We start from the raw sequence: 20,655 nt of genomic DNA, 5'->3' as shown, positions 1-20,655 counted from the left end.
TACAGGCTCTGGAATCAGACAACTTGAGTTGAATCCCTTTCTAGTCTACCACATACTAGTGTTGTGATTTGGCAAGTTAGTTTCTCTAAGCCTCAGTTCAATCGTGTTTAAGAAAAGATAATGGTAGTACCTACCTTAAGGTGGGTTACAAGGACAGTAAATGTAAAGGACATGGAATGGTGAGTGCCTGGCACATAAACAGCATTTGATTAAGTATTGAAGCTACGTGTTGTATTAGCAGTGGCGGTAGGTGTTACTGTTGTTACCTTACATAATATTTCCACTTTGGGAATTTTCTTGACTTGAAGAAGAGAAAAATAAATTCAATAGCCCTAAAATAAAAAGATTTTATTTCATAGTTAAAAACTTCCCCATGCAGAAAAATCCAGGGCCAGATGCCTTCATTTTGGAAATCTACTGAAGAAATAATTGTTCCATACAAACTCTGTCAGAAAATAGAAGAGGAGGAAGCACTTCCCAACTCATTTAATGATACTAGTATTACCCTGGTATACCAAAACCAGCAAAAGATTTCATATGAAAAGAAACTATAGACTAATACCCTTCTTGTGCATAGACTCAAAAATCCTTAACAAAATAGACCAAGTAGGGTTTATCTCAGGAAAAAAGTCGGTTTATAATTTAAAAACCACTGTAGTTGACCATATTAAAAAGTAAAGAAAATTGTCTCAATTCATATGGAAAAGGCATTTCACAGAAATCAACACCCATTCATGGTAAATGCTCACAGCAAACTAGAAATAGAATGGAGCTTGTTCAGCCTGATAAAGGGTGTCAATGAAAAAAGTCTACAGCTAGCATCACATGCGTGCTGAAAAACACATTCACTGAAATGGCCAGTATTAAAAACTGACCATCCCTGTGTTAGCAGTGATGGCACTCCTGCAGTGCACATTGCTGGTAAGAATATAAAACGTTACAAGCACTTTAGGAAGCGTTTGACAATGTATTAAATACACACTTCCTACATGACCCCGCAGATCCACTCTGAGGTATGTACCCCAGAGAAATGAAAACGTAGGTTCATACAGGTTATTAGTACATGAATGTTCTTAGCATTATTTGAAGTCGCTAAAAACTAGGAAAAACCCAAATGTCCACCAGCAGGTAAACAGGTAAACAAATTGTGGTATATTCATACAGTGGAATGCTACTCAGCACATAAAAAGGAATGAATTGGTGATACATGAGCATCATGGGTGAATCTCAAAAACATCATGCTATTCTAAAGAGATAGACACTAAAATGATAGGCATTATGATTCCATGCGTATAAAACTGTAGGACATACAGCTCATTGTTTGCCGTGTGTCAGGGTTTTTGATGGGGTTGCATTGGAAGCCTCAAGGGAACGCTGTGGGGGTAGTGACAGTGTTGCACATGTTGATTGTGGTGTTGGTTATGCACCTGTATATATTTTTCAAAATTCATCAAACCACACATTAAAAATGTGTGCTCCAATCAGTTTTCTAGTGTGTAGGATGGTTTAGTGTTGGTCTGGCTGTATTTCATGGACCCGAGACATGAGGGTTATGGGAGGGGCTGTGGGAGGGGGATGGGCTAAATGGGTCAGGGGCAGTAAGGAATCTACTCCTGAAATCATTGTTGCACTATATGCTAACTAATTTGGATGTAAATTTAAAAAAATAAAAAAAAGTTAACAATGTGCTTTTTACTCTATGTAAATGATACCTCAATCAAGTTAAGAGAAAAAACTGATCCCTTCAGAAAAATATTTTAGAATTTCCTCCTAACATACCTTTTGTGTTCAGGGAAAAATAAAAAGCCAAATACGCAGCTTAGTATCTGTCTCTTCTTTTTATCAGGTAAATTCAAAAAATTCTGACATTGAATCTTTTGGGATTCTGTATATATTGACTAACACACCATGAGAGCTGTCTAGTAAAGGGCGTAAATTTGTGTACTATTGAAGTAGAAGTGTGGATTATTAATTTGGGTATGGATGAGACTGCACTAGGTGAGGTACTGGTATTTCCATATGTAAGGTATGATTACCTCTGGAACTGAAGCAAAGTGATATTTCTGTTTTTACTGGAAAGATGTGTAAATTCCTTATTACTTTAGTATCCTTACAAAGATTTACTTTTTTTTTCTTCATTTTCTCAGGTTACAAGAGAAGATAGCTTATTAAGTCATAAAAACGCACATGCTCAGGATGCTGCCACAAACAGGTACAGTTTGGGTTAGACTGAATTAATTTGATGTTCTTTTCCTCTTAACTTTGCTTTTTTGCTCTTTTTTCCTGTTCTTCAGTGTATCCCCAAATAATTTCAGGATATCTATTTGAAAGATAGCTTGAATTCACTCTTGTATCCATTACATAGCTGTTTACTTCCTAGTTTTAGATTATCTAGAGATAATTCTAATTAGTCTCTACATTCTCATCCTTCTACTGCAGATCAAAAGCGACCCTTTAAAGATATTTTTAATCTGCATGGTGAGGAATGTATATTATTTCTCTTAACTTCAGTGCCATCCTATTATCACAGTGGCTTTGTTCTTACAAACTTTCTACTATGGGCTCTTACATTATTCACATAAATTTCTTTGCTGTTTTAAGTCCCTTCTGTGTCTCTTTCCTTTAATGAGTATTAGGCCATTTATTTGTTTTGCTAGGCTTTTATCCCCTGCTCTGTGCCAATTTGTTTTGTTCATCACTGTGTATCCAGTGTTTTGTGCTTAGTTGGTGCTAAACATTGTTGAATGAATGAGTGCTATTTCTTTTCCCATTATTCAAAATGTATTCAGTGAGCAGTTTCCTGATTAATCTTATTCAGTTCCAGGTACTGTAACCAACATAGCCCTAAAGCATATAGCATGCTTTGTATTGTGTAGTTAGTATTCAACAAACATACTAATTGGTGATCAGGGTAAAACTAGAATTACAATTTAACTTTTTAATTAACTTCAGTAAATCATTTGGCCCACGACATTTAATTTTTAAATTTTTTTTTAAAGTTTATTTATTTTGAGAGAGAGAACGTGTGCGATTGCAAGCCAGGGAGAGGCAGAAAAAGACGGAGAGAGAGAGAATCCCAAGGCAGCACCGAGCCTGACATGGGACTTGATCTGAAATGTGAGATTATGACCTGAGTCGAAATCAAGAGTTGGACACTTAACTGACTGAGCCACCCAGCCACCCCTGGCCCACAACACTTTAAATACTGTTGTTATTTAGAGTCTTTTAGAACTTCATTTAAAAAAAATTTTTTTTTTTCCAATAGGAAAGTAATGGGGATAGGACTGCCCAGTTGCATTGAACTCTTACTGCTGGAAACACCCTAGAATGTACTCCCAACTTCTAGATTTGTTTTTCTAAATGGCTGCTGATATTTTGAATTTCCCCCTAGGATTTGAAATGTATCCTTTAAGATGTGTTTAAGTTCCTGTTTATGCTTGGGTCTATTTCGGGACCTTTTCCTTTTTTGTTAATCTTATCTCTAATCTTTTTTTCCCCCATGCCATACCACACTTTGAAAAATTACTGTATCTCCTTTTAATATTTCAAGGTTCTAGAAAACTGTAGAGATTATATATTGTCTGTGTACCAAATGTCAAGCTTTGTACTATCTTCACATTTTGCTGTAGTAGGTATAGACTGTTTTTCCTTATCTTTTTTTATTGAGTTGTAATTTCCATACCATAACGTTTTCCCTTTGTAAGTATACAATTCAGTGCTTTTTAGTATGTTGACAAAGTTTTGCACCATTACCAGTAATCTAATTCCATAACGTGGTCATCACCTCTAAGAGCAACACCATACCCATTGCAGTCTCTCCACATACTGGATTTGCTTACTCTGGACAGTTCATGTAAAGGAATCACACAATATGTGGCCTTTGTGTCTGGTTTCTTTCAATTAACAGAATGTTTTGAAGGTTCATCTGTAGTGTATCATGTATTGGTACTTCACTCCTCTTCGGGGCTGAATAATATTCCACTTTGTAGATAGACCACATTTTGTTTATCCATGTATCAATTGATGGACACTTGTGTTCCCACTTTTTGACAATTATGAATAAAGCTGCCGTGAACATTCACATAAGAGAATTTTGGGGGTGTCTGGGTGGTTCAGTTGGTTAAGTGTCTGGCTCTTGATTTGGGCTCAGGTCATGATCTCACAGTTCATGAGTTCGAGCCCTGCATCAGGCTTCACACTAACAGAGTGGAGGCTGCTTGAGATTTTCTCTGTCCCTTTCTCACTGTCCCTCCCCTGCTTGTGTGCACTCTCTCTCTCTCTCTCTCAAAATAAATAAACAACAACAAAAAATAATTTTTGTAGACATGCTTTCAGTTCTATTAATATATACCCAGGAGGGTTATTGCTGAGTCATTTGGTAACTCTTAGGTTCAACTTTTGAGGAACTGCCAAACTGTCTTCCAAAATAGCGACATTTTCTGTTCCCACCAACAGTGTATATGGGTACCAGTTTCTCCACATTCTTTCCAGTGCTCATTGTTCTCCATCTTTAGAATTATAGCCATCCTAGAGAGTATGAAGCATGTCTCATTGTGGTTTGACTTTTGATTCAGTGAGGATGTTGGATGTCTTTTTTACTTTGGAGAAATGGCTATGCAGATCATTTATTTTTGTAGTAACAGCTTTATTGAGATAAAATTCAAATGCTATGGTGGGGGAAGGGGCACCTGGGTGGCTTTAGCCACTTGAGCATCTGCTTCTTGATTTCGGCTCAGGTCATGATCCCAGGGTTGGGGGATCGAGCCCTGCATTGGGCTGAACATGGAGCCTGCTTAAGATTTCCTCCCCCTCCCCCTCCCTCTCCCCCTCTCCCTCCCTCCCTCTCTTCCTCTCTTCCTCTCCCCCTCCCTCTCTCCCTCGCTTGTCTGTGTGTATATGCTCTAAATAAATAAATAAATAAACAAATATGCAATTCACCCATTTAAAGAATATAATTTAGTGGGTTTTGTTTTGACATATCTGAATTTTAAAAAATTATCCATAGTTCCTTCATTGTAACTGCCATTACCTAAGTCAGTCACGGTTTATTCTTTTATTAATGGACCAGGGTTTGTTCCAAATTAATGTTGTACATGTTCTTCCTTACACATGTTGTGAGGATTTTTTTAGGGTGTATACCTACATGGGAGTGAATTTGCTGGGTCATGACATAACACTAAGCAGAATGGCTGCGGAACCTTTTCATCTTCTTCTTTCCATGTTTTGCAGCAGTGTAAAGTACATATGACTAATCTTTTCTTGAAGGTGTGGGAGAATTCATTGTAAAACATGTTGTTTCACTCCTTTTAATGCTCACTTTTTCTTACATTGAATCTTTTCCTCTGAGCTGTTTCTTCTTTCTGAAGCACAAAGTTATATTTTTTTCTTTTTTAGGCTTTACTGCTTGCTTATTCTTGAAGTTCTTCATTTTCATTACTGTATGGTCTAAGAATAGGTTTAAAACAGTTTTTTTTTTTTTTTGTTAGTATTCAAGGTGGCCTTTCCATCTGAAGACCTATGTCTTTTTTCAGTTCTGGAAAATCATAAGTCATTATCTTCTTGAATGTCTAGTATCCGTTAATTGAAACATCTTGATTGCTGCTCTGTTTCTCACAAGTATTTCTTCTTTTTTTGTTTCCTTGCCTCTTTTTGCCTCAGAGTTGTGGATGCAACAGTCATAGCTTCCACTTCACTTTTTCACTCTGGGATTTATTTCTCATTTTTTCTCATTCTCCTTGTAGGCTTGGACAGGAACTGCTCCTGTTTGCACACTTTTCAGTGACATGAGGAAGGACTGGGGTTTCCTGCTGGATATGTTATCCTGGTGGATGACGGTCTTTGGCTCTAGATTTCCCCCTTTCCTCCCTGGTGTTGAAGCCGTCTGTAACGCTGCTCCTGTTCTCACTATTCTTATCTGGGATTAGACACCACTGTGATTCCTGCCAGGCCTTCGGGTAGCAGATTCTCTGGCATCCTGTCACCTGGCTAATCCTGTTGTAATATCTGGAGCACTCTAGATGTGGCTTCTGCCTTCTGCAGCAGAGGTCTGCAGCCTGTGTCCTTAAGTGTTGGCTTCTCCCTCTGGTTTCCTGACTGTTCTCCCATATCTCAGGTATTCTGATTCATTTCTAGTCCACCAAGGTTTCCCATCCATGTATTTGATAACAGCTTTTAAAAATCAGTCGCTTGGGGGCACCTGGATGGCTCAGTCGGTTAAGCGTCTGACTTCAGCTCAGGTCATGATCACGTGGTTCATGAGTTCGAGCCCCACGTCGGGTTCTGTGCTGACAGCTCGGAGCCTAGAGCCTGCTTCAGATTCTGTGTCTCCCTCTCTTTCTGCCCCTCTCCCACTCATGCGTGCTGTCTCTCTCTCTCTCTCAAAAAATGAATAAACATTAAAAAAATTTTTTTAATCAGTCACTTGATTTATCTTTTTGGTGTATCTGCCTTATTTTAAGATAAATCTTTTCTGAACCTTCAGTAAGATTTAAGAGGGAAGCAAATAGTCTGCCATTTTGATCCATCTGTGAATGAGTCTGATGTGGATATGAAAATTGTTACATGGTAGATGGGGAAGGGTCTCACAAAGGCATATGAGTGCAACACTGACTGCCATCACGCCCCTCACAAATTGTCATTTCTTCTTCCTCTACGTGAAGCATTACTCTTCTTCCTGAAGCCCTTTCTTTGAAAATGCTCCCTATGCCTGTATAGGTGCTCCATGATGTGAATTTATCTTTTTCTTCCAGTGCTGTATTAAATGAGAATAATGTGCCCCTTCCTGAAGATTCTCTTGCTCTGATGCATACCACACCTGCAGCAAATGGTTCTGTTCTTAAGGTAACAACCCTTACTTTTGAAGGTTTCTCTGAAGACCATACTGAGTTGAGTCCTGCAGTATAATCATAGACATCTGGTGATTTCTGATGGATACCGGAACTTAAGCTGTAAGAAAAGTATTGAGCCTCAGTTCTCTAGGGAGAATCCTATTGTCAGATCTCTCACAAGAGTATCACAGGGCTTCTTCAGTTTCTCTGTTATTTGTTGGCCTTTTGTTTTAGGTGCTCTTTGTATTTTTGTTTTTTTGATGCTGGCTATGCCTCCCTAGTGTCTCAAATGATAGATGACACATAGTAGGCACTAAATAAATATTAATTGAAACACCAGCAACCTATCATTGTGTTGGCAGTATAACCAGGTCGTCACAGCCCCTGCCTTCCTGATAGCCACTTGTCACACCTGTATCAGTCTAGAAATCAGAGAAACCCAGTTCATTGCCCACTGAGTGTTTTAATTTGCAAGTTAAATAAGAAATTGTCCTTGCAAATAAACGTTTACCTCTTTAACTACATAAATGCATTTATTGTAGAAATTTGCCAAATCCTTCATAAAGAGAAAAAATTAGGAATCTCCTATATTCCCACTATCCAAAGACAATGTATAGTTAATATTTAGGTGTATAATTTTTCAGACTTTTGGGTTTAAAAAAAATCCAACCTAAAATATCTTCAGTCAGGAGCTTCCTTTCTGCTCATTAAAATTCTAAAAAGCCATATTGACATTGTTGGTCATTGAAATTGAAGTGGAACCTGAGATTTTTTGGAACAGAGAAGGACATTTAATTCAAAGATTTATTGCATTTATAATATATACCAGGCAACACGCTAGTTTCAAAAATTCAGAAGTGAATGAAACACGGCCTCTTTTTTCAAACTGCTTATATTCCACTGGGGAACAGAATTTTAATACATTGTGGTAGAGACAGATACACGCTGTTTGGGAGCACTCACCCAGGCCACGGCGGGGGGGGTGGGGGGAAGGTTGGTATAAGAGGAGGGAGATGTGAGAAGTGAGAGAACAACTTTTTCCTATGTGTGATTAAAATTAAGTTGAATGTTGAGACATAAATAGGGGATTGACCACAGCCTCAAGGCAGATAGGTGGAAATAGAACTGTATAAACCAAGGGCCTTTTTGTTGTGTGTACTAGACCCTGAATTCTTCTTTTATTTACAGATTGGAATTTTATCTTTTATTCTCTTTAAGTTCTTCCTACCTACCTACCTTGTCTCTCTGTCTCTCTCTGTCTATAGTACAGAGCTGCATCTTCCATAAGGTGCTTCAAATAGTAATTAAAAAGTGTTAATTAACATTTATGGGGGAAGTTCATATTGTACTCTTCTGTAAACAGTGATGTACTGGCACATCTGGATAAAGCAGTGTTTGTAATTTAGGCATCTTCTTCACTCACTGTCTCCTATGCTGAACCTTTTTACCTCTCTTTTCAAGTCTAAGAACTAAGAGCCAGGACGGTCTTAACCTTACCCGAGTTTTGTCTCACTAAAAAGAGTAGCTATGTAAAAATTCACATGATACTTTATCTTTTTCAGCTTCTGATTGTAGTCTGGTTCCCCTTCAAGCAAAAGTGGAATCACTATAATAACCATGATTCCTGAATGTCCTGGATTTTTTTAAAGGTTAACACCAAGCAGGCCTGAGTCAGAATTGTAAATTGAGAAGATGCGGAAAAAATTTAGTTAGGTGGTTAATGATTCATTTAACAGTTATGTATTTTTTATCTTCCCTAGGATGCTACAGATGAATTGGATGCCTTGCTTTTATCTCTGACTGAGAATCTAATTGACCACACAATCACACCTCAGGTAAATATGCTTAAAACAGCAAAGTGGAAAGGAATTTCTGTTTTGAAAAGTATTCCTGCTACATTCCAATCTTTGCCTTTTTTAAAAAAAAAAAGTTTATTGGGGTGCCTGGGTGGCTCAGTCGGTTAAGCGTCTGACTTCGGCTCAGGTCATGATCTCGCGGTCCATGGGTTCGAGCCCCGTGTTGGGCTCTGTGCTGACAGCTCGGAGCCTGGAGCCTGTTTCAGATTCTGTGTCTCCCTCTTTCTCTGACCCTCCCCTGTTCATGTTCTCTCTCTGTCTCAAAAATAAATAAATGTTAAAAAAAAAAATTTTTTTTTAAATAAAAAAAAGTTTATTTTGAGAGAGAGAGTGTGTGTGTAAGTAGGGGGGAGGGGCAGAGAGAAAGAGAGAGAGAGAGAGAGAGAGAGAGAGAGAGAGAGAGAGAGAATGAATCCCAAGTAGGCTCCATGCTGTCAGTGCAGAGCCCCACACAGGGCTTGATCTCATGAACTGTGAGATGGTGACCTGAGCTGAAATCAAGAGTCAGACGCTTAGCCAACTGAAGCACCCCCAAATTTTGCCTTTTTAACCATATAGTAAAACTGTTCATTTAATAAGAGGCCATACTTCAGTAACCACTTAGCTTTGCCTTTCTACTAAAATTTCACCACTTTGAATTTATGTGTCACTTTATAGAAACCACGTGTTACTATAAGCCTCTTTGTTATTCAACATTATATTAAATAACATGAGAGGAAGACTGTGGGGATAAATATAGAGTTAAAACAATAAGGATATAGAGCATAAGAATGGTTGGCATTGAACATATTGATTGTTACTGCAGTATGGAAGATGCTCTGTTGGATACTATGGCTGAATTATAATACAAATAAGAAACAGTTCTTTCCTGCCAGAGACGTAGGGATGAAAGGTATACAAATAACTCATTTAGTGTCTTCTGAGTAACATGACAAGAACTGCTTTGGGAACTACAAGTCATTCTTAAGGCTTGGAAGTACAGATAGTGCTTTCTGTGCAGCTGGGTGTTTGCTTAGATCTTTAGTTCTTAAACTTAGGTGTGTATCAGAATCATCTGGAGGGTGCATTAAAGATTACTGGCTCCACCTTCAGAGTTTCTGATTTGGTGTCGGGGGTTGGGGCCTGAGAAGTTGCATTTCTCACATGTTCCAGGTGATGCAGATGTGGTTTGGGAACTACTCTTTTGGAACCACCAGCTTAGATCAATAAACAGAGACTTGACCAAAGGATAAGAATAAATCACAAATCTGGAGAAGTGGATAGGCAGAAGATAAAAGGGATATTGTCAGTATTGAGCCATGGTAATCCTTTATAAAGACAAAAAAAAAAAAAAAAAGGAACTTTGAAGATTAATGTAAGATGGCCTAAAGGCCAGAGAAGGAATCCCTGGGGCCTAACTCAGAACCTTATTCCATGTACACTCTATCATAAGTGGATAGAATGATGAAAATCAAATTGATTAAACAACCCTTTTGTGTCACTAATATGTTTTCCCTTCCCTAAAAATTAAGAATGCTTTTTTATTTTAAATCAAAATTTAGAAGATGATGTATTTTAGATTCTGCATATGGACTGTCCTGTTACACTTACAGATTTCTCCATTACTAGCTCTGTAACACTCTTAATAACTAGCTTTTTAACTGATTTTGATATTCAGTAAGGTCAGCCAGGCATCATTATGTAACTGTTTTGTTACTTTTGCTTATTAATTCTTTCAGAAGAATTACAGAATTTTTTTTCAGGTCCTACCCCTCCAAAATCCTTTGGGTTTTTATTTGCAAATACATTCAATTCATAAGTTAATTTGAGGAAATTGACAAATTTGTAATAATTTTTCTTCTTAGCTAAGAATACAATGTTTTTCTCATTCAAGACTTCCTGTATTAAAGTTTGTCATTATAGCCCTGCCAATATAAGTTCTGTACTTTCTAATTTTTATTTTTTTCAGGTATTCCTGTTTTTTTGTGAGATTTTATTTTCCCATTAATTTTAAACTGGCTTTAAGAAGGCTATTGTATTCTGAAAAAAAATTCAACAAAACTTTTCATCACTGAAAACAGTAAAACTGTACAAATAAAACAGTAAAGCTATAAAAAAATTATAGATATTTAAATGAAGTGTGCATTGGGGCGCCTGGGTGGCTCAGTCGGTTAAGCATCCCACTTCAGCTCAGGTCATAATATCACGGCACGTGAGTTCGAGCCCCATATCAGGCTCTGTGCTGACAGCTCAGAGCCTGGAGCCTGCTTTGGATTCTGTGCTCTCCCTCTCTCTCTGCTCCCCACCCGCACTTGTGTGCTCGCTCTCTCTCTCTCTCTCTCTCTCTCTGTCTCTAAAATAAATAAAAACATTTAAAAAAATTAAATAAAGTACATTTTATTGAGGGAAGGGTTTTTATTATATTTTTATGTTTACCTCATTTATAGTTAGCATTCTCAAGGAATGTGCAAATTATAAAGTTCTATCTTCCCTGAGAGGAACAAAGGCAGAAAGAATCTAAAATTTATAGCAGAAATATCTATTACTAAGGCTAGGGAAAAAGTTCTGGAAAGCGCTAAGATTCCGATCAGTTTGGAAATTAGTAAATATGTAACATAAATTTGTGACAAGATATCTCTAAGACCAATAGGATAGTATCCAATTTTTTTAAAGTCAGATGCCCAAATTATATCTCTCAGGCCACAGCAGACTATCTTCTTAGGTCCATGCAGGTCTTCTTTTGTTTGTCTTCTTTTGTCTTCCTTTGGCCTCCATTCCTGACTTCCATTCCCCTTTTCCTCCGAGGCACCCATTCTACTGTATTTGCTGTGTGTCCTTCCAGGAACCTTCCATATATTTATTTAGATAAAGATCTGCTAAAAGCAGTATGGAGGTTCCTCAAAAAATTAAAAATAGAATCACCATATGATCCAGTAATTCCACTCCTGGGTATTTACCCAAAGAAAATGAAAACAGTAATTCAAAAAGATCTGTGCACCCATATGTTTATTGCAGCATTATTCATAATAGCCAAGATATAGAGGCAACCCAAATATCGACTGATATTACATGAATGGATAAAGAAGTTGTGGTATATACATACAATGGAATATTAGTAATAAAAAAGAATGAAATCTTGCCATTTGCAACAACATGGATGGAGCTAGAGGGCATAATGTTAAGTGAAATAAGGGAGACAGAGACAAATACCATATGATTTTATTCATGTGTGCAATTTAAAAACCAAACAAATGAACAGGGGAAAAAGAGACAAATAATAAAACAGACTCTTAAATACAGAGAACAAACTGGTGGTCACCAGAGGGGAGTTGGGTGGGTGGATGGGTGACGTAGGTGCAGGGGATTAAGAGTACACTTACCTTGATGAGCTCTGAGAAATGTATAGAATTGTTGAATCATTATATTGTACACCTGCAACTAATATAACTTCAAAAAACAGCTTCACATTTCTTTGAAGGCAGTGTGGGAGAATGTGGGATAAATACCCACAAGTAGTATTGCTGAATTGCGTGCATATGTGAATACTGGATATTGCTCTCTGCCCCCAGAGTGGCTCCCACAGTTACATTCCTACCAGTTTTTCCTTACACTGCGTTTTATCTGATTGTCTAATATGTTCCATCTTTATGGGTTTGTCTCATTGTTACAGTTCACATGAGTTAAATGGTATATTTCCCCCATTGTTTTATTGCTGATTTAAGTTTCCCCTGTGAGTGAGTCACCTATTCATTTCTTTTACCCATTTTTCTATCAGGTTTCCTGTCTTTTTCCTGATGATTTCAGGAATTTCTTGTATAGTCAGTCTAGTTGTTAATCATATGTCAGTCTTAGATATTAAAAATATTTTCTCATAATCTGTGTGTTAACACGTCTGAGGCATTTTTATCACTGTGTCATTTTAGCAGGTAGCGAGGAGATTGAGGCAACCTATGTCTATCACTGTGGAGATGGATGAGTAAAATAGGTGTATAGCCTTGACTGAACAGAAACCTTTTATTCTGATGCCATTCGTTCTTCATTTTTTCTCATTGTTTGGGGTGTGGGGTTTGAAAAAAATCCTTCCGCATCTGCCACCCCATCCCCTGAGATCAAAGGTATTCTTTTCTGTTAGCTTTAATTTTATTTTACCTTTCACACTGAGATTTTAATCCGTTAGAATAGTTTGAAGTTTTGGGGGAGGAGGTCAGTTGTGGTTTCGATATGACCCAAATTTGCATTCATCCATATAAAGATCCAATTTTCCCAATATTATCTACTAAATAATCCATCCTTTCCCAGTTGGTGTGTTTCTGATCCAGTGGGCTCTGTCTTTCTGCTCTACCACCGTTGTGTTTATTACTCTGGCTTTGTGCTGATATCTTGTGTGTTCTTATAAATTTCAGCATCAGTATGGCAGATTTTCCCCAAAATTCTGCTGGCATTTTAATGCAGTTTATATTAAATTTATAGATTATTTTGAGAAAAAAAAAACCTGGCACTTTTGTAAAATCTTTTCATTTTCATGAACACGATACTTGTGTTTTCTCTCATCTTTATTTGAGTCTATAAATGTTCTCTGTAAGTCTTCTTAAGTTGCAGGTTAAGTCCTAAAGACTTTATAGTTTTGTTACTATTTTGTTGATACTGTGAATGGTATTTAATTTTTTACAGTTGAATTTATAAGTTAATTTTGTGTCTAACAGAGTTGCTGAATTCATTCATTAGTCAATCTGCTGATTCTCTTTAATATTCTGTCAGTTTCTAGAGTGTGTTTCATACATGTATCAATTAGTGATTAATTCACTTCTCATCTGTTGCTAAATCTGTCAGTTGTTGGTGTATTTTGAAGATATGCTGTGAGGTGCACGTATATTAACAGTAATTAAACTTTCTCAAACTCCTTTGAGCACTTTAAAGTGTCCTTCTTTGCCCCTTTTTTTTCTCTTAATTTCCTTTGTGACTGATACAAAATTGACACCCTAGCTTTCTTTTTAAGTTTATATTGCTTAGTGTATAACCTCCTGTGCTTTTATTTTTAGCCTTTTTGTATCTGTTGGTTTTAAGTGAACCTTTGTGAACAACAGTTTGCTGCATCTTGTTTTTTTTGTTTGTTTTTTTTTTTATTTTTATTTTTATTTTTTTTTATTTTTATTTTTATTTTTTTTTATTTTGAGAGAGAGACAGAGAGAGAAACAGAGCATGGACAGAGAGGAGCAGACAGAGAGGGAGACATGAGAAGCAGGCTCCAGGCTCTGAGCTGTCAGCACAGAGCTCGAACCCATGAACCGTAAGATCATGACCTGAGCTGAAGTCAGACACTTAACTGACTGAGCCACCTAGGCATCCTTTTATCTTGTTTTTTAAGTCTTATTTGAATGGAGTTTATATAGATATATAAATTTATATATTGTATACATATTATATACATAGATACATTTATATGTTATATAAATGGAGTTTAATCCATTTATATTTACTGTAATTATGGTTATTACAGGATGTGTTTCTGCCAAACCATTTTTTTGTTTACCTTTACCATGTAGTCTTTCTCTTTCTCTGTGCTTTTTATTTCCTGTGATAAAAGTACATTTACTTTATATTGATGGGAAAGTCTTACGTTGTATTTTTGTTCTTCTGGTGGTCACCTAACTTATTAATAAGACCTGGACTTATGTTAATTTTTTCCTATCAGGATCTAAGGCCACCAGTCTAGGGACTAGTCTGATTTTGTATAAAATAGGAAGAGTTCATGAAATTATAATTCTACACATAGAAGTAAGATCTAGAAAATTAAACATTAAAAAGAATGTAACAAAGACCCTGTGAGTCAGGAGCAGTATGAATGTTTGTGTGTGCATGATAATCAGGGAATGACCTGTACATAAACAGATTTGTTTTTCTGTGTACGTCTTTTGTGCTATTAATTTGGATTAGTCGCAATCCACTGTTCAGGATGCTACCAAGAAGGCTATGATTGTTTGCAATGAACTGAAATGTCAGAAAATAAAATGTTAAACTGGATGCCAGGGTTGGGGAGCGAGGGGAAGTCCATTAATAAGGAACTGAAAGTAGAAACAGCATTCTTGGAGTAGAACATTTTTAAATTAAAGAGATTCCCTCTTAAGTGGTGAGTATGGCATCTGTGTCATAGAAAAGGATCTTGGATTCAAAGTGCGTGTCAGCTTAGGGGGAACCGTTAAGAACTGTGCATTTCATAGTAGAAGAAAGCATTATGAGAATGATTATGAAAATCAGACTTCCCTAAAAGTAAACACACATATAACATTTATTTTAGGTATCTTCAACATCCATGATCACACCACGGTGGATTGTGCCGGTAAGTGAATGACATTGGCGGTTTTTCTTTTGGTTGCCCTGTCAGAGTAAAGCTAAAGCCTGAGGAAAACCAGGTTCTTGCTTTTCCCTAAAAATGTGGGGGCATTCCCAGAGTTCTGTTAACTGGACTTAATGGCTTCAAACTAGTGATTTAATTTTTCTATTTGTAACTGCTCATTAAGGATGCTGACAAAAACAGAAATAAAAATCTGAGGTGAAAGATGGTAAAAAAACAAACCCAAACAGCCATGACCATCAGGATGCTCTTACTTATGACCATAATCATCAGAGAAGATGACTCGGAGCTGAAGGGCTGACGCCCGGGTGGGCATTGTCAGCCCTGCTTACATGCCTTGTCTTCTCCCTCAGCAGAGCCGTGTTCTTTCTGATGGACTGGCAGGAAGCGTGCCGTCCTTGGCGGGGAAGGAGGGACATGGTAATAGAGAAGCAGCCTCGCTGATTTCTGCCCCGGCACCATTCTTGGTGGATGCTGTGACCAGGTGAGGAAATTATTTCTCCATTGCAATTCTTAGGCATCTGTTAGGAAGAAATAGTAAAATTAATATATTTATAGCAGTAATGTCAGTTCTTCTTTAATTCAACTTAATTGAAACTGGGTAAATTTTTTCTGTTTGTTATTTAGAATAGTGTTTCTTTCTATTTTCTTGTCAGTTAGTCTTCTACAAAATTATGAAGTAGGCCTTATTATTAGTAGGTTTTTTTTAATGAAATCTTCGTAAATGTTAATAGGCTTATCTTGAAAAATTTATATTTGTTTTAAAATTCATTTATATCTTTTCCTTTCATGCTTTAACTGTTATGTTGTCCGTCAGTAAGGTGAAGAGTCACAGATAAGAGGGAGATAGGAGATTCCCAAGGTGAGGCTCTGGCACACCTTGTACTGACACCTGTTACAAGCTTATTTCAGCATATCGCATGCCACAAACAGAAGCTGGACTCAAAAGACCTTTCGCTTGGCATGCAGTTCTTCAGCTTTTCGTTGTCAGGACCAAAACTGTGCCTCTTTTGCAAAAGATGTGCAATTGCTTTCATTCTCACCTCGGACTTTTTTCTGATTATGTCTGTTTCTCATATCTTCTTTGGATGCCGAAGTGTAAGTCAGTTGAAGTAGATGCTTTCCTAACTAGAGAAAAATGTCCTAATTAAGTGAAAAAAATTATTAGAGCTGATTAGCTTGAGAGAAATTGATAGTTTCATTTTAAGTCGTTTTCTTATCTCCACAGTCTTTAATATAATCACTCACTCAGCAAACACTTACTGAATGTCTGTTATGTACCAGGCCTTGATTTTATCTGGTTTGGCAGCACTGAAGACAGCAATGAATAAGACAGACATGGGACTTGCCTTGGGGAACTCACGTATAGTTGTCAAATAGCACCTTATACAATCTTAATAGGTTATTTTTCTAACCATTTATATGCCTAATAATTGCCACTGTAAAAATAGAGATTACATGTAGAGGACCAGGTGATAATGCTTTGTAATTGAGTTTACACAATAAAATATGCGTTCTTAAGGACTTGTAAATTAAAAATTACAGATGAAAGAAGATTGTCTGCTCTCCTTCCCAAAACAAAGTAGTCATAGAAGAATTAAAGAGATCAAAGATGACAGTAGTGCACCTGAAACTAATATAATGTTAATATGCCAATTAGACCTCAAAAAAAAAAAAAAAAGATAAATCAGTGGAACAGAATAGATTCTAGAAACAATCCCACACATACATAGTTACCTCATTTGTGAAAAAGGAGTGGTGCAGTGCTATGCAGTGCTACCGACAGACTGGATGATCTGTCAGTAAATCAGCTGGACAAATTAAACATCCGTGAGGGAAAAAATTAATCTTGACCCAACCTCAGACCATACACAAAAATCCATTCTAGATGGATTTCAGATCTAAATGTGAAACATCAAATAATAATAAAGCTTTTAGAAGAAAACATAAGCAAACATCCTGGAACTCAGAAAAGATTTTTTAAACAGGTCACAAAAATCTTTAATCATACAGGAAAAAGATGATAACTTGGGTTATATATCAAGAACTTCTGTTTGCCAGAAGAAGTAACTGGAAGATCTCAAAAAGGGAAGCCACAGAGTGAGAGAAAATATTTGCACTTCCTTCCGCCTTTGCATTTATCTCTATCCCTCTGTCTTTGACAAAGGACTCTTATCTAGAATATATAAAGAGCTATTGTAAATCAATAAGAAAAAAATAGCTAAATAGAAAAATTGGCAAGACTTGAATAGGGCAGTTTACAAGAGGATATCCAGATGGCCAATAAACATACAAGACAGTGTGCGACCTGACTAGTCACTGAGGAATACAAATTCAGTTTTCTTCTTGTTTTTTTTTAATCTGCATGCTGGTTACAAAGGTATGTTCAATTTGCAAAAAGTCATCAAGCTGTAAACTCATGCTATGTGCACTTCAATATATATGTGTGATAATTAGTAATTTTTTTTTTTTTTAAATGATGACTGGTCACATCTCTACAGATTCAGATTTACTTTGGGTGCTGTGTGTAAAATTTTACTTTAAAGGCATAAGACCACAAGAACAAAGAATAGAGGAGAAGACAACAGCAGTTGAAAGATTTCAGGTTGTGGAAGCAGAGAAATAATAGTAACCAACTTCACAGAGAAGGGAAAAATGAAATCTAGGCCTAAAAAGGGGAGGGGGTGGAAACTGAGAAAATAAAAAAGCCAGCCAATTTCCACTGCAGAACCTTGAAAGAGCTCAGGAATTGGAGGTACCAGGTATTTGTGAAGATGGGGCAGAAGGTAGGGCTGAGAATCTGAGGACTGGTTGAAAAGATTTATAGCATAGACGCCCCCCAACCTCACTGCACCCATGCCAGCATGATTCTGCAGGTTTTTTTGTGGAAGAGCTGGGCCAGAGGGGCTCCAGATGTGAAGAGTTTCTCTTTAGAGTAAGGCTCTGAGCCGAAGCAGAGGTAACTCAAAGTCCGTACACTGAAGGGAGACAGCCAACCTTCCTTCTTTCTCAACTTCCAGAATGTTGTTGGCCAAGTAAAATGTCTTTAGCTGAGAAATAAGAGGATTATTCTCTAGAGAAACTGACCAATAAAGACAAAAGGCTCCCAGAGACTAACTTTTGTGGCTGCCCCGATGAGGTTGCCAGGAAACCTGCCCGGTGACTCTACTGCAAGCCCATTAGTGTAGGGAGTGTGCTTATGTGTATAGTTTCCAAATGGCATTCCAGTGCTTCACTTTTAAATAGGAATGGGTGCTTCCTTCATAAGTGCGAAGAGGGCCAAAAATTATCAGATGTCTGAGGGAAAATTAATTAGAACAGGTAAACTGAAAAAGAAACGGAAAGAAAGGAATGTGAACATCAAAAACTTCACAAAACAATAGTTTCATGAGAGAGGAGATGCTGCATCTGTGCAACAGTAACAGGAAATGAAAAAGAAAAAACACAGTATTCTTAGAAATTATTAACCATGTTAAAAAAAAAATCTAAGGAAGGCGTGGAAGATACATTGAGGAACTCTCCCAAAAAGTAGAACAAAAAGATGAAAATTGGGACAGAAGAGAAAATTGGAGGATTGGTCCAAGGAGTCCAGTATATGAATCATTAGAGATCCAAAAAGAACAGAGTAATTGTAAAAGAAATGGAGATTTCTCAGAACCCAAGTACTTGAGTTTTTAGATTCAACGGACCTGATTACCCAGCACAGAGAATGAAAATAGACAACACCAAGGACTCCTGTTCAGAATATCTGAGTTAAGAGAGGATGTAAGTCTTCAGAGAGGGAGGAAAAAGTACGTGAAAGGATTGGCAATCAGAATGACAGCAGACTTCGCTGAAAGTAGGAAGATAATAGAGCAATGCCTTCAGATTTCAGGAGGAAAATTATTTTTCACCTAGATTAAAAAAAATTTTTTTTGTTTATTTTTGAGAGAGAGAGAGAAAATGCAAGCAGGGGAGGGGCAGAGAGAGAGGGAGACACAGAACCTGAAGCAGGCTCCAGGCTCTGAGCTGTCAGCACAGAGCCTGATGGGGCGCTTGAACTCATGGACCATGAGATCATGACCTGAGCTGAAGTCAGACACTTAACCAACTGAGCCACCCAGGCACTCCATACCTAGGTTTTTATATCCAGACTATCAATGAAATGTGAGATTAGAATGAACATAGAGTTTCTCTAAAATATGTACTTCCCAAGTGGGCTTACTCACTGGAGATGTGTTCCATCAAAATAAGATGATTATTGGGGCGCCTGGATGGCGCAGTCGGTTAAGCGTCCGACTTCAGCCAGGTCACGATCTCGCGGTCCGTGAGTTCGAGCCCCGCGTCGGGCTCTGGGCTGATGGCTCGGAGCCTGGAGCCTGTTTCCGATTCTGTGTCTCCCTCTCTCTCTGCCCCTCCCCCATTCATGCTCTGTCTCTCTCTGTCCCAAAAATAAATAAACGTTGAAAAAAAAATTTTTTTAAAAAAGAAAAAAAAAATATGATTATCCAAGAAGACATGGGACCCAGGAAACCGGTGCAGGAATTAACCAGCAGGAAGGTGGAGGGAAGTTCCAAGGCAACAGCTGCCCTGCAGGTCTAGAAGTGATTCTGTACAGATTTGAAGAGGGGGGTATAGAGTTCCAGGAAGGATATTACTAAGAAAAAATACAAACAAATGGTCTTACCCCAGTGTTTAAACAATTACATGACCTGTCTGAACATACTGTGAAGAGATCCGTGGTTCTATCTGCAAGCTTAGGGACAAATTAGAAATAAGTACAGAAAACTGAGCAGACAGTCACAACAAAAAAGGAAGCAGTTCTTTAGTCCAGGAACAACGAATTGTATAAGAAAAAAACATAATATACGTCTGTCAATTGTGGAAATACTCCACATTGTGGAAATGATTACAACACTGAATATCTATGTGATCAAAATTGTTTCCACGACTGTTGAAAAGATAGGAAGGGAGGATTGGGGAGCTGGTGAGTGGGCTATAAGAATGGTAAGCCCTGCCAGTCCATGACAGGAAGTCATTGTAGAAGGAGGCCACTTAGACTCTTGCTAGTTGTGCATCACAGTCACCTGGAGGACTTATTAAAACACAGCTTACTGGCTCCAGCCTCAGAGTCTGTGATTCGTATGTCTCGGTGGTGCCTAAGAATCTGCATTTATAACAAATTCCAGGGACTACACCTTGAGACCCGGAGACACAGAAAAGTGAAGGAAAATACTGAAATAAAAGAAAACCGTTGAAAGTGTTTGTCTCTGTGTAGTAGAAATGAGGGAGGTGGCACATGATGGCTGCTTCGTCTATAAAGTTTGTTAGTAGTTTCACCACATTAAACTGTGTTCTCTGTACTGTATATTTTGAGGTTTTCATGAAACCAAATAGATGACGTTACATCCTTGCATCTGTGTACATGCTCTTCAGCTGTGGCACAGACTGTTGGGCACTCATGCAGAGCCCACAGCCTTTTCTTTTTCACATAACTCTGATTACCTGCCGTGGGAACTGAGCCACAGCCATCTGGGACTATCTGTGTAAAGCACAGAATTGTGTGCCCACTTACCTTGGTAGTTTTTGAGCGGGTTGCTGTCATGCTCTGCATAGTATTGTTCTTGCTATTCATAATAACCCTGACTCATTAACAAATGAG

The 20,655-nt window shown here is 37.7% G+C and overlaps 1 protein-coding gene across 1 annotated transcript in view; it reads left to right on the top strand.

Moving 5' to 3' along the window:
* The window catches only part of EPB41L5 (erythrocyte membrane protein band 4.1 like 5), a 142,109-nt gene that overhangs the window by 116,514 nt on the left and 4,940 nt on the right, over window positions 1-20,655 (top strand). The window contains 5 exon segments of the mRNA XM_030325470.1: window positions 2,148-2,212; window positions 6,750-6,840; window positions 8,588-8,662; window positions 14,958-14,999; window positions 15,368-15,498. Coding sequence (XP_030181330.1) covers window positions 2,148-2,212; window positions 6,750-6,840; window positions 8,588-8,662; window positions 14,958-14,999; window positions 15,368-15,498 — 404 coding nt within the window.

The sequence above is a fragment of the Lynx canadensis genome, chromosome C1 (assembly GCF_007474595.2).
Source record: "Lynx canadensis isolate LIC74 chromosome C1, mLynCan4.pri.v2, whole genome shotgun sequence".
In the NCBI taxonomy this organism is placed as follows: Eukaryota; Metazoa; Chordata; class Mammalia; order Carnivora; family Felidae; genus Lynx; species Lynx canadensis.
Note: the sequence above shows the minus strand (reverse complement) of the source record. Positions and strands in the feature narration are given on the sequence as shown.